Source organism: Acanthochromis polyacanthus, chromosome 13 (genome assembly GCF_021347895.1).
Source record: "Acanthochromis polyacanthus isolate Apoly-LR-REF ecotype Palm Island chromosome 13, KAUST_Apoly_ChrSc, whole genome shotgun sequence".
Taxonomy (NCBI): Eukaryota; Metazoa; Chordata; class Actinopteri; family Pomacentridae; genus Acanthochromis; species Acanthochromis polyacanthus.
Window position 1 is genome coordinate 35086068 of NC_067125.1, and position 15422 is coordinate 35101489.

Sequence of the window (15422 nt, forward strand, 5' to 3'; positions counted from 1 at the left end):
GTGCCCGGAGTGCTGCAGCATCTCGCCTGTTTTGCTGTTTTCCACTCTTCTACATTTAGTACATTTAGTAAATAATAAAGGAATTACGTTAGAATGCTGTATTGAGTCTAACTTGTCCTAATACCAAAATAACATGAATCTGCTAGGACGAACGAGTAAAGTTTCAATATGTGATTACACTCGTGTATCCCTCTCTGTATTCCATAATATCAATAATTTAGAGGTAACGTTGAAAAGGATTTGTGCCGTGAATGCTGTTTTCAAACCTTCATGAAGTGATGATTAAATCTGCCTCCTTAAGCTTGTTGAATCTGTGTCGTCACAGATTTAGGCAGCTCTCACTGCAACATCTGAGTATTCATAACCCAGTGAGCATCAGCTCCCTTTGTCCACAGTGTAGAAAATGACATTGTTTAGAATATTCTAAAATGAAAAAAGAACCACTAATCTGAGCAATTTGTTCTTAAGTGGCACAATTAAGTTATTTAATGTGCCAAATTCACTACTTCTTCCATATTATTAATTACCCTGTAGGTTATGAAGAAAATCCTGCTTGTTTCACTCAAGCATTCTGATGATGCAACAAACTTACGGTTTTTGTCTTAACTTTTTCTTAAATTAAACTTTGTTTAAAACAGAGTGGAACAATCCTATAAAGCAAGGAGTGTTGATTATGGTGATGATCAAATGTCACAGTATTGCATGCATCAGTCTGAAATGAGTTATTATGAATGTATGTACTTAAGGAGGTTCAGTGACTCTGACTTCGAACTCTCGTCTGAAGAAGACTCGTAAAAAAAAACATGACTGTTACCAACACAGATTCAATATATTCAATGTCTGCTACAGATACATATAATTATATAGTAGTGTATCAAGGTCACCAACTGAATATACGCCTGTTTTTGAAGATAATTTCTTACTGAATCCATACAACTGATTAAACCCCTGAAACCCAAAGTGCACCGGTGTGTTTGACAGACATGTTAACTTTCAAAAAATTTCCAAAATTACACCATTTATCAGAGCCCGAAAAATAAATCAACGCTCCAAATTGTGACATTTCATGAAAAAATCTTCTATTCTACATGCTTCATGTTTTAAAAAATGCCTAAATTAAACCATTTGCTCTAATCAGATTCTGATTAGAGCAACCAGGAAACCATTGGGTGTTCAGCTCTGACCAGCAGCAATGTGACAAAAAAATGTAAAGACTTTTCAGCCAGACTGGACTGAACTGCAGGTTGTGTTGACACAGAGCGATAAGAGACTAGTATGGAAACAAAATAAACATGTAAGTAGAAAATTATCTGTCGTACATAATACAGTCACCTTTTCCCCCAGATGAACGCCTGTGGCCACTCGGAAAATGTTGCGCATGCTGGGGATACTTCAACTTTTTAACATAAATTATCAAAGAAACTCAATTGTAGTTTTTTTCCTTTTCAATGTTTTATGCCATTACAACTGTGTTATGCTGCACAAAAGGTAAATTTGAGTTCTATCCATGGTTGTGTTGTTTCCATAGAGGTGCAGGACTTTATACTGCAGTGAAAAATGAACCCACAGTGAGGAAAAATGTGACAGGAGCAAAAAATAAACACACACAAAGAAATCAGAAGGTTAAGGAACAGAAATAGAATAGACACAATAGTTATTGTTGCTCCCTCTTGACGAGCTATTGCAGGGCGGAGTTTGTTAAAGATATGGTTACTTAGCGACCAATTAAATACGCACACACACACCCAAACATACATCCAACAAAGCGGCTACACAAAGACGTCCTGTGGCAACGGCTGATGTGAACTCGAGTGACACAGATAAAAACCTGAGATACAGGCCTATTCCGCTTTACCTCATTTGTGTCAAGTGTGTGTCACCATACATATAAAGTGATACACAAAGATGTGCACACGTGTGTGGGTCTGTGGGCATTCAGCCAGCAGGAGGGATAGGGGCAACTACCCTCCAGCTCTCTGCACTGAACTAGTTCTACTTTGCTTTCGTGTAAGATGCTGCAGACAGATATTTCATCTCTGACCCCTATTTTTCACAACCTGAGCCCTACAAAAAAAATATTTTATAATTACTTATGTGGTGAATGCAGCAGTTTTCATGTTGCAGGATTTCAGAAATACCATTTAACCATGATGAGAAATGTATAACATATGGGAAAGGAAGAGGAATAAGAAAATCTTGTCAAGTGCGCAACATATGCGAATAAGAAGATTATCGGCCTCAAACAGTGAAAAATACGCAAAGAGATAAATAAAAAGCAAGGGCTCTTCTAATACATGATGGGTGTGTGATACAGAACCAGCTACACATCAGTTATGCCTGCACATTGTAAATTACTGTAGTATTAGACAGTCTGTGTGCACAAGTATGAATAAAACTGTGTGTGTGCTCATACATATGAATCACAGCCACCACCTCTGTAGCAAGTGACACTAATCACTCTGCACACTGCACTCCAGAATCCACGAGAGCAAACCGATTGTCTGTCAGCTGCCAAATGCTGCACAGTTCGATGTTTCTTATGTCTCGCTTGTTACCCTCTCTCCTCTCCTGAGGGAGCACCAGGGCCGTAGCATCACACAAGATAAACAACTGCACACACTGGAAATTAATAGGGTCATGATACTGGTTTATAGATTTCAGAGCTGCAACTAACTGATATTTTCATTATAGATTAAACTGCCTTTTTATCTTATGAACACCAAGCAGTTTTTGGGCGTTTATTTGCTCTTGTCACATTTTCTCTTAGTGTCAGATCATTTCAATGAAGTCAATATGAAGTCCTGCACCTCTGTGGAAAGTTATTATACTATTTTCAGACCTACAAGACAGGTTTTGGAATTCTGAAGATGAATCAATCCTATACCTAACAATTAAAGAAATCACTTAAAACACTCCAAGTCGACCGTCCAAATAATTTAGCTGTAAAAGAGGCTAAGAAAAGAAGCTGGAGCCCTATGACATTGACCATTTCATTCAATAAATTATGTACATTTGATGATCAATTAGTAAGATACTTGCTTATAGACTGTTTGAAGATCAGTGAACTCACTGATCATTTCAGCCCACTTACTGAAACTGACAAAATCTCTGCAGTAAATTGTGTAAAATACCAACTAGTTGCCAATTTAATCAGTTAAAATACAAAACAAGTCAAGCATTAGGTTCTGGGAACTTGTAGGTTCGCAAAACTACACATGCTACTGATATTTACAACATTTACAATTTAAAAAAAACTGACAGACAAAAAAATAAAGATTAGTTTTACCTCAAGACGGAGAAAAGAGAAAAATTATACTCACTCTTTAATTTAGAGCGCACTTTGTTGGCCAACTTCTTGATGTCCGCCATTAGATCCTCGAGCTCAGCTTTAGTTTCTGAGGAGAGGAGAGGAGAAGGAGAGGAGAGGAGAGGAGAGGAGAGGAGAGGAGAGGAGAGGAGAGGAGAGGAGAGGAGAGGAGAGGAGAGGAGAGGAGAGATTAGTGGGCTCATTTTAACAACATGGAAACACAACCTTGTAAATATTAATTCACCCACAATCCTACCACGCAGTGACAGAATCAATAATGACACAAAAGGAATAATTCCAAGTGTCACTCCCAACAGGGACAAACAATTCATCATTTTCAGTCCACGGCAGCAGAGTTCCAGCATCCTTCACTACATCCCCAGACCTCCATATTATACATTGTAGAAACACAAAGACCAAACCCATGTGGGAAGACGGGTGGGTGTGGACAACCATGATTTGCTATTTTGGTGACCACAGCAACAAGTCAAATCACAATGGACTGCAGTGCAATCAGAACTGGATCAGGATGAATGTATGTCTACCAACAGGAATACATGTTATCAGATTTACCACTTGAATAGTAAAACTTACCTCCAGCGCGTTGTAGCGACAGTGTTCTCAAGGGACACAAAGGCACAAGAGAGTCTTAAAGCACGGCGATACAGTTCCAGCCAATACATACAGAGCAGGGAAGCTTGTTTACAGCCACATTTAAATGCAGAGCAAATTCTGCCAAGATAGGGATGGCATTTGTGCGAGCTGGCTCAGAAAAACATAAAATCCCAATCGAGTATCACAAAGATGTTTAGCAATTTTCTTTGGTAACGCAATCTTTCTTGACAAGGCTGTGTAAGCGCTCCCACAAAAATGGTAATTTGACACATCATTCAAGTCTTCTTCTGTAGAAAATTGGCCAATGACGAGCTGCCTGCTTCAATCAAGAGGAAAAGGTTGTTGTAGTAGAGAGCTATCCATTCATCCAAGATGACAGTAGGTTACGCATGTCATTCCAGATGTTTCTCTCCGCAGCCACACTTCCTGGTTCTTCCTGGGGGATTCTGAAGAGTTCCCAGGCCAGCTGAGATACATAATCCTACAATGAGTACTGGGTCAGCCCTGAAGTCTCCTCCTAACTGGACAGGAGTCATCCAATTCAGATGCCACTTTAAAGGATCAGCGACTTTACGCTGAGCTCCCCCCAGATGTCCGAGCTCCTCACCCATACTGTAAGGCATTTTGGCTGCCTGTGTTGGTCATCTTATACTTTCGGTCTCTATCCATAGATCATGATCTGCAGTGGTTATGAAATGAATCGATTAGTTGGCAATTATTCAATAATTAATCACCATTTCAGTGACTGCCTGATTAGCTCGAGTAACTTTCTAAGAAAAAAGTCTAAATTTTCTGATTCCAGCTTCTTAAATGTGAACATTTCTTTCCTCTTCTATGACAGTAAACTGAATACCTTTGGTTCGTGGACAAAGCGAGACATTTGACGATGTCGTCTTGGGCTTTTTACACTGATGGACATTTTTCATCCTTTTCTGATATTTCATAGACCAACCAGTTAGTTAGCCATAGCTAGTAATGTATAAAACACTTCTACATGTCTATTTGGTATGCAAATAAATGCTACATATAAGACGTTTTACTAAAATGAAACCTACTAAAACTAAAAACCTAAAATTAATACTATTAGTTAATTTGCTGCAGAGGTTCTGTTGAAACTGAACATTTAGTGAAAGTGTTGTTGGTGTACTTTTCTCGATCAGCAAAGTATAATTATCTACAATGTGCATTTAGTTGTGATTGTGGTGTAATGCAGCTCATTTTCCAGTTGTCTGTAGTGGCAGCAAAACAGCATTACTCTTTGGTTATTGAGATGGTAGACCTGCTTGTTATTTATAAAACAAATTGGAAGTGAGTCTTGTTAACAGTGTCAACAAGTGAAATTGTCCTGGGCATTTATTAGCATATAGCACCTAGTTTGTCTGCATCTTGATATTTGTGTAGTTGGGATTGCACACTGGAACAGTAATGACAACCTGTTTTTCTCTATTCCAAGTTTCTGTGCAATTACAAAAGCAAAAGTTCTTCAAAAGTGATTAGCCAAGTATTGCATTTCTAAAAATCTACATAATCAAAAACAAGATCATTCATTTTCTCTGTTGTAAACAAATTCAACCTTAAGCTGCAAACATTTCTCCTAATGACAGTTTCTGTGAAAGTGAAAAATAATCATGTCTTTCATTGATGTTTGAGACGAAGCTCCATTAATCCAAAGGGGTTTACAGCTAATTAGACTAACCTGCAATATTAAATAACTTGCCTTTTTGAGGGTAGCTTTCCATTTGTGATAAGCTGAAGCAGTTGGCACATTATGAGGAAACTGTTAGTTTCAGCTGCAGCTGTAGTGAGCAGAACTCGGTTCTACAATTTGTCATGAAAAACATGACAGCATGGTATCACAGTCATCCAGAAACCTTGCAGTGCTGCTGCCTTTTTATGTTTGCACTGATCAGAACAATGTACTGTGCACAAAGGATGGATGGATGGAAGGATGGATGGATGGATGGATGGATGGATGGACGGACGGACGGATGGATAGATCGAGATAGAGAGGGACCTGAGCCACATTCCGCTACTGCAGGACTCATTTCTCGCCTCACATTTTAAGCAAAACAATTCATTGAATTGTTTGCGTGATAAAAAGAGAATTTTTCCAAATGAGTTGGTTCAGTTTAAAATCTAGAAGTAGGAAGCCTTCGAATGACACATCGTCCAAATAGCTGCAGAGAATATTTGTGCGGCTGTATGAGGGTAAATCCTGTGTTGCTGTCAATCGTCTGTCATACACTGTCGAATCATACACCCATCAAGCAATAAATGTTGGGTATGTTGGGTCTAAAAATGGCCCTCAGGACACATACCACAAGTGTTTACTAATGTACAATTATAGCTATGGAGACATACTTCAGATAATTATATATAATATTAGAACTGCCTGTTACACACTAAAGAACACTTACAAGTGTTACATCTTAGATCTAAACAAGTGTTGGCCATCGATTTAATTGACAGGACACAAAGGACAGAAAAATAGAAACACACAGACAGAAAGACAGACAGACAGACACACACACACATTGCACATTGCAAAGCAGTGAGGAAGTAATTTTTCTTCCTAACGCCATAAGAGAACCAACTCTAGCTCTGTGTTGTTAACAAGCTGCAGGAAGTCCACAGACATAAAAGATTGTCTTTAAAAGTCACACCGGTCAGCCTATTCAATCAAACCAATCCGCCTGCAGTGCTTCTATGTAATGAGTTTGTTTCTGCATGTTTCGTGCTGCTTTAAAGCTCCATGAATCACAAAGATAAATAAGAGACGGTGGTAGCCCTGTTGAACTAAAACTCATGGCAAACATCTGCACCCAATTACAGACGGCGCCTCGCTGGATAATTTGATTACACAGCGCGAGGATGACTTCAATCACTCCTACATGTTCAATTATTAAAACACAATATTTGCACACAATTTTTGATAAGAGAGAAGCTTTAAAATTATGTGGTAATCATAACATCTCCTCCTCTACAGCCACAATGCAAATCTGTGTTATATGAATGCAGTTTGAGCTGTCGCACTTTGATGATTATAACCAGTCACAGAATTTCATACGTAGCTGGAAACAAAAACAAAAAAAGTCTAGGGATTTTGTTGTTCTTATTCACTCTGATTAATATATATCGTACGAATCCTAATCAGGAGATTACACCCTCAAACACTCTCTGGGATAAATCCTCTCACCGGCTTGTGTGATAATATAAAACCATAACAGTTTAATGGGAACTGTGAACCTATTACACATTGATCATCAAAGCACTACAAGCCTTTAATCTGCTTAACAGATGTTATTCCATATCAGCAGACATCAGCCTGTGGTACATACAGCTCAGTGAGGCAAAGCTGTGGACTGGCAGAGCACCGGCTGACTTCAGACTCATTCACAGACAACAAATTAGATCCACCGAGCGACCCCCATTTATTAAATCCTCTCTCACCATTGGCAAATTCAAATTAATATTAAAGATTCAGATTTTTCCATTGCTTTTCACTCTTACTGAAGCTTCCAACGTCCAGTCTTAGTTCCTTTTCATCATCTGGTTGTTTTCAATTCAGTTTGTTTTTACTCCTGTGTATGACTGCCTTCACTAGTGTCACTAGCATTTAGATGTACTATTATACACCAATCAGGCATAACACTATGGCCACCATATTCCCCTTTATGCTGCTTAAACTCCTCTGACCCAGTGGAGCATGGACACAAGAACTCTGGGGATGTCCTGTGGCACTAGGATGGTAGCAGTGGATTCTGTGGGTCATGTGGGTTGCAGGGTGGGATCTACCTAGATCAGGCTTATCCTGGACCATCCCACAGATGCTCAGTAAAATATGGATCTGGGCAGTGTGGAACCCAGGTGAACACCTTAGCTCTGTCGTGTTCCCCGGGCCACTCCTGAGCAGTTTTTGCTGTGTGTTGGGATGCGATATCCTGCTGAGGGTGGCAACTGGAATCAAGGACTGCTGTTGACACGGGGTTGGTGGGTTGCCTGATCTGCAATGCTTAGGTGGGTGGTGCATGTCAGACAGCCACATGAATGTCATGACAAGATGATTGCTGTTATTCACTTCCCCTGTCAGTGGTCATAATGTTGTGGCTGATCGGTGTATGTATTGCAGCTATTTGTGAATCTTGAGCTGTGTGTTTCTGATCTGTTAGTGGTTCCAGCTGCCTACTGTATATTCTCTAGTTTGTTGTCTCTTTATCTCTGCTATCCTTTTCTTTCTCCTCTTAACCCACCTGTCCACCGATATGTTTGCTCAAAAGGTATATTTTAAAGCCTTTCCCTTATATCTAAATTACTTAAGTAAAGTTACAGAAAATATGTAATATTGTACAGCCTTATCCGTAATACCTAAAATGATTACTCGGGTAAATGTGTATTTCATATATTTCTGCACTTTAATGTGTAAATCACTCAGGTAAATTTAGAGAGTGTATATTATATTATATTAAAGAGTTAACGTTGCATCTTATAATATACTGTAGGGCCCTAAACATAATATTTAAATTACTCAGGCAAATTTATATAATGTATAAAATATTATAGCGTCTTATCCTTAGTCAAAGTTGCAGTTTATATAATATTGTAGGGTTTTAATCATAATATCTAGATTATTTATTTAAATTTGAATGTATATAATACTGTAGAGTTTTAATTATAGTTTTTTAATTACTTGTGTAAATTTGTATAATATATTCCATTGTAGATTTTCAACTTTAATATCTAAATTTCTCAGGTAAGTTCATATAATGTAAATAATAATATAGAATCTTAACCTTAGTCAGTTCAATTTCTATTTTGTATAATATTATAGGGTCTTGATCATAGTATTTAAATTTATATAGTATATATTATTGTTGCTGTAATACTGTTGTAAATGTGCTATATAAATAATGGCGACTTAATATTTCAAATCTGGCTGTAAGGGCTTCAGCATGCATTTTCTCAAATATATTTTTTAGTATTTTAACTTTGATAGCAACATGTGACATTATGATTACACAGCTTGCAAACTCCTTTGCCACAGAGAAGTCCAGCTTCAAATATTTCAAGATGAAATCTGATGATATTTATATTTTATTTCTGCCAGTAAATCTTGTGAATAGAAAGCCAATAAAGAATCTACTCTTCCAACAAATATTTATTGTGTAGCCAGACCCTAAAAAGCCTTTCTTCTACTGTCGATGTTCCAAAAATCACAGCATCGCTGTTGGAGACGGTGTGGATCATATGGCATAAACCACTCACATATGTTTTGGAAATTCTCCGTTGAATGCTACAACAGACCAGAATATAAAGGACCTTTGAGGTGCATAGTCCTTTATTCCTCTGCATTGTTTCTGAAGACAGTGTAATCTGCAGCATTTGCACCATACGTTTGATTAAAACATAATTAATGTGAACAGAAAAATATATAACGAGCAACTGGGGAATAGAGCTTCAGACACCGGACCAATTGCAAATAATTACAGAAAAGAAATCTCTGAAAAGACATTTCCTCTCGAGACCACGTGAAACACATTGGTAGGAAAAATGAATATCAGAATGGTGAAAATGAATCCATTAAGTAGAGTGCATTAATGATGAAAAATGTGAATGTATTACCATTTATTTTTGCCAATCTCTTCCTTATGGGTAAAGATGAAGGCTCGTCAGTGATCCACATTATTGCACTGATTGATGATGATGAACACCAGAACTGTGGTTCACATTGAGTCAGTCCTACAAACACTGTCCAGCTGCAATGAATCCTGAACTGAACTGAAAATAGTCCCCAACAAATGTATAGTTTACTCCACTTTGAGTTAACTCCATTATGTCAAACATTACAATACTCAGCAGCTTTAGGAAATTATTTAGCTTTTTAAAAAACCCGAAAGTGCATATTTGTTGACTCGTCCTAAAAGACTGTACAACTTCAGTTGGAACCAGAGAGTTTGTTGTCGAGGGCCAGATAAACGCCGTGTTGTTTTGGGTGTTGGGTGTAAGATTTGCAAAAAACAGCAAAAATATCAAGTATCACCATGCTTAACGTTTATGCAAGATACAGTCTCACAAGCACCTCAGAACAAACACAAGTGTGCAGCAGGAAGAAATTAAATACATTAAGAATTTCCAGAGAAGCAAACCCAATCACCAAGTCACAGAGGAAATGAACAAAAATTAAATTGTATATCTGAAATATAGTGATATGAAAAATTCTGAAAAAAAGAACTATAAATGACCGTTTCCGCAAGTAATTGTAAAACAAACACTTGCAGCATTACCATATTTGTGGTATACATTTGAATAAAACTGCATCTCTTGTCAATACTGTTGCTGCCAGTGGAAACATGCATGCAGCTCACACTGTGGTTGTCAGGGTCAGAGGCTGATCTGAGGTGGTTGGCTGAGACCCACAGGGCAAAATGAATACCCAGTGCTCTGTTGTGTGTTTGCGTGTGTGTGCAAGAACAAATATATTGTGAATTTGACTGCATTAATACAAAGTACATGCGATGACTGACAGTGGAAGAGCCGTGCAGGCAACTGAATAGACATTGAACACTTCCTCCTTCTCTCTGCAGTGTGCCTCTTGCTAATTAGGCTATGTAAATGCATAAAAAAAGGTTTGCCCATCTATGTGCTAGGACAAAGTTGGTACCAAAAAATATGTGTTACTGAAAACATGCACAAGTGAATTTCAGATGTCAGCAAGTTAGCTGGTCCAGCAAAAATAAAAGCAGCAGAGAAAAGAGCCGAGGTCACAGACACTGTGAAAACTAAGTTAATTGTAAGCTCTCAGGCGATCATTTATTTCTCTGTTAATCATCTGTTAATCTTCTCTTCGTGAGCACTTATTTACATCTTTACTCACTGTCAAAGTGAGATGTTTCTATTTCATAACTAGAATCAGAAAAAGGGATCCATCATGAGGAATGGAGTTTACAGTAAGAAGAAGCAGAATGTAGGACTTAGAGTTCCTCATGTGGTAGAAACTAGAACAATTTTGTAGGTTTCAACTTGCAATGCGAAAACAATTAGCACTATCATGTTATAAATAGCTGTCACTTATGTTCTTCTGCTTGAGAAAGGGAGAAGTTGGACAGATTTTATCTCTCTCCCTGTTGCAATGGAATAAAATGGCAACAACTCATCAAAGTGTTTGTTTTACTGGCAGTATTTTTATGGCACAGAACAGCAAAGCTTTGGTAAGCATATGGAGAATGGACCCAGACCCAGGGTCAGATGGAAACAAGACGACATAGTCATCAATATCCCCCGCCACATGTGATGTCTGTGAGTCTATATCCAAAATAGTGAGCAAGGGCCATAACTCTGTTAAATATTATCGCACAGGTCTCATTTTCGAACTTGATCAAGGTGTCCATGGTGTGAAGCTACACACTAAATTTCATAATCTTAGCTGTAATAGTTTCCGAGAAAAGCTGTCCCCTTCATCTCGGTCGGACGGACGGACGGACGGACGGACGGACGGATGGACGGAGGCCAACCCACTGATTGACAGGGACCATTCCTTTATATCTGCAGAACATCTGTCTGTAACTGTAATCAGTTAGGGAACACAGATGACCTGTTTCAAAGGAAGGTACCTTTGATGTCTGGATCATTTTTCCTCCTCCTGTTTCGGCTCATCTTTGTGCCCGCTAGTGCACATGCTTGCACAAGTTTAGAAACTCTGGGAGGTGTAAGGTTATGAGAAAGTGTCTCTCTCATTTCTGTGTAACCATAGCAACCTCTGGTAACCTCTTCCATGGGGTCAGCTCCCAGCATCACGGAGATAATAACACAAAAAACTGGGCTCCAGTTTTAGGCCATGCATACTGCGCATCTTTGTGTATGTGTTTTAAGGAGTTAGATTAGATTTCCCACTCGTGGTTACCAAACAGAGGAGGCCAACCCGCCCGATCAAGTGTCTATTCAGCCTCATTATTGGCAATGCGAAAAGAGGAAGAGTGCAGCCACTGATGAATAAGTAGAGGGAGAAGTGAGAGGGAAGCAAATTAGAGGGCAAAACTGAGGAGTCAATTGAGCTGTGGCTTCACACTCCATCCCTCTCCCAGACATTCTCAAATGGAATCTTCAGGTCACGCTTGTTGAAATCATTAAGACTGTGTTGCTATGGCGATGTGTGCAGTCGGTCCTCTCGCCAGCTTCAGATTGTTTCAAAGTGGCAGAGGGAAGGAGAGCGAGAGAGACGCTAGGAGGGGAAATCTGGGAGCTAGAGGAGGATGAAACAAATGGGGCAGGAAATGTATTCCAATGTGATAAATCCATTTGTTTTAAAGGATAATAATAATGGACCCTCTATCTTTACTTGCAAGTTAAATCCACAGAGATGAAGACAAGGAAACAGAGTGAAAGGATTGATAAATATGAGATGCACCGAAAGTCCTGAACAAGATTCAAACTTATCTTTTACTCAAGCTAGATCCTTTAAACAGCCAGACTAATACTACTACAACAACATGCAGCAGAGAAAAAGATCCATGGTAATTTAGAAGCAGTGAAGCATTTTATCGACTAGCGCAACTGATACGTTGATTTTTCAACTGTAGAAAGTGCTGCTCGATATATATCTTACTCTCCTCAAAAAATAAAGTCAAAATTAATTCTAAAAATATTCAATGTTGTCCTTAACCCTCTAAACTACAAAGGTGACTATGAGAGATGTGCTATCTTGCCAAAATGACATCATTTACTACAGCTAGAAACTGTAAAAAAAAAAAAGGTAAGACTGTGTTTCATCTTTCCGATAGTCCTTGAACGTCCCATGTGTAATGTGCAGCTCTAAAAATGAACCAAATCTAAGTGTGAAACTGTGATATTTCATCAAAATCACTATCCTACATGTCAAATTTAAAAAATTCACTGCAATAAATTATTTGTACTAACTATTCTATTAAAAAAAACCCTATGAAGAAGCTATTAGTGACTCAGCTGTGACCCACAAACTCGTGACAAAAATTCAGGGATTTCTCAGCTGACCTGCTGGCTGTTTACTCAGAGCAGATAGGAGACAAGTACAGAAACACACCTGAAATGTAAATAGTAAAATGTCTACAGTTTGTCACACTACCATTTTATTTTCCATTACTGGCAACACCTGTGGACACTTTGATGAATGTACATGGTAATCTCAGGTGTTTTTAAAAAATTGAGAAATAGATTTTTTTCTATTTTTATGATTTATGGTATTGCAGCTGCTTCATACCGAACAGTAGATGTTTTTGATATCTCTCACCTTCGATCTGTGGTTTTGCTGTTTCCATAGAGGTGCTGGAATTATCACTGCAGTAAATAATGAGCACACTGTAAAAATGTGACGGAAACTGCCTGGAGTTCAGGGGGTTAAATCTCGTATTGGTTTTGCTGCACTTTGTACCACTGCAGGCTGCTGAATGTGACTACACCCACAGTGGGTGAAACAAATTCAATTTGCCCGGACAAAATTAAACCAGAATGACTGAAACATGCAAACACAAAGCAGGCCAGATAAGCACAAGCTCATCCAACACTTCCCCATTTCAGGGAAAGACACTTAAATAGAGCTGCAAATGTATGAGTTATAAAATCAGGATTCTGCTGGGGGAAGTAATTTCTAATTCACAAACACACATGATTTAGATTTAATCTTTGTTGAATAAACAATATAAAAACTCCGAACACAAGGCTGCTGTGTTGTTGCTGCAGCAGCAAATGGTGTTGGCATGAGTAACAAAGACCAAAACTCCAGAGCTACACAGAAGCATGAATGAAGCAGCTGACATGAACCAGAACATCAAAGGTCAAATTCAGGACACTGCCTTAACTCATGCTAGGCTTCCCCGATTCAATACAACCTTTTCCTTCATTTTGGTCTAAATTCAACCAACCGTAACCCGCTGAACCTCATAACCCACAGTGGGTGTGTAAGGCTTGTCATGTTTGCCCAAAATTGTCAAAACTGCATCATTTTCAGAGCCACAATGTGTAAAAACTGAAAAAATCATGCAATTTTTCAGTCCTGCATTACTCATCTGTGACATGCCGTTCTGTTGGGAAAATTAACCAAATCTAAGCTTAAAATTGTGATGTTTCATCAAAATCACTTTATTCTGCACACCCCATTTAGAAATTCACCAAAACAAACCATCTGCATGAACCAAATTCTGAACTGAAAATGTGTTGTCCCTCAGTACAACTGTGAAGACATGACTACCTCAGCAGGGAGCAACAAAAAAGGATCTCCTAAAGCGAGACTTTCTGGATGAACTGGGTTGAACTAAAGCCTCTGCTTGGATTTGATAAGAAACAAGGATGGAAGCCTCTTTAAAAATGTAAACAATAAAACACTTGGATGCAACCTGGTACACACTGTGGTACTTGCTGATACTTGTGAGTTTTTCTTGTGTTGTAAAACTAATTATTTGATATACTCAACTTTAGTTACTTTGGTTTCCATGATTATTGGCATTTTGAACTTTGTTATATTACTCTAAAGGCATTTTTTTCAAGCTCTTTCTACTTCTAACTATGTTGTGCTGTTTCCATGGAGTCCAGGACTTTATACTGCAATGAAAAATGAATGTACACATTGACAAAAAATGTGAAAAGAGCAAAAAAAAACAAACATCCAGATGTTCCTCGGATGTCTGAGGCTTAACTTTTGTGCTTTCAATTTTTTTCTAAAATAGCTTGATTGCTCTTCATGTGATATCGGTAAGTGCTCATCTTTTCAATCTGCTGCTGAGGTCGAGTTCTTTCCTTCAAACCCGTCATTCCTCTACCTGTCCACCAGATGTCCTCAGACTCTCCCTCCTGCCCTACCTCTCCACACACCGTTCTCATTTCTCATCAGCACTGAAGTCACCTGAAGTCTGTCATTTCCACCTCATTCACTAATCAGTCTTGCATTTCATTTTGCTGAATGGTTTATCAAACTCTAACCAACTGCCTAAGTATTTCTGCTTGATTTGTTTACCACTTTGAACTGCCTCTATGTATCCCTCAGCATCCTGTCCACCTTTATTACTCTTTGTTTAGAAATACAATCTCTTTACATTAGCGCTGTCTCTGTCATCTGCATTTGGCTCATATTTTCTGTGGCACCAGCTGCAGTATATATTTATAGCGGCTTTATTATATTTTCTTGTTTTTTTATCTTCTGTTATTTTTTTCTTTTATCGTCTTAATCGTTTTTTGTATATACAGCATTCATGAGCAACAGAACTTGCTTCTGAATGTGCATTTGTTATGGTGTATATTTTAAATGACAACAAAAGACAAGATGTCTGTCAAAAAATATATTTACAATAAGTCCCTGTGGTCCAATCAATGACAATTATCACTGTAAAGCAACAACGGCAGATGGAAACTATTTACCAAACATGACTATAACAGTTTCCTCTTCTTTGAGGCACTTTAAACATGTTGGAAGTTACAGATTTACGAGTTTTAAAGGAAATTCTCTGCTAGTCTTTTGTAGAAGGACAGCTATGTGCAG

The 15422-nt window shown here is 38.3% G+C and overlaps 1 protein-coding gene across 3 annotated transcripts in view; it reads right to left on the reverse strand.

Annotated features, from left to right (window-relative positions):
* stx1a (syntaxin 1A (brain)) overlaps nucleotides 1-15422 on the reverse strand; it is an 89261-nt gene that overhangs the window by 31272 nt on the left and 42567 nt on the right. For all 3 annotated transcript variants that reach the window (XM_051957764.1, XM_022207143.2, XM_022207144.2), the window contains exon 4: nucleotides 3321-3395. In XM_051957764.1, the coding sequence (XP_051813724.1) occupies nucleotides 3321-3395 (75 nt within the window). The remainder of the gene's footprint in view (nucleotides 1-3320; nucleotides 3396-15422) is intronic.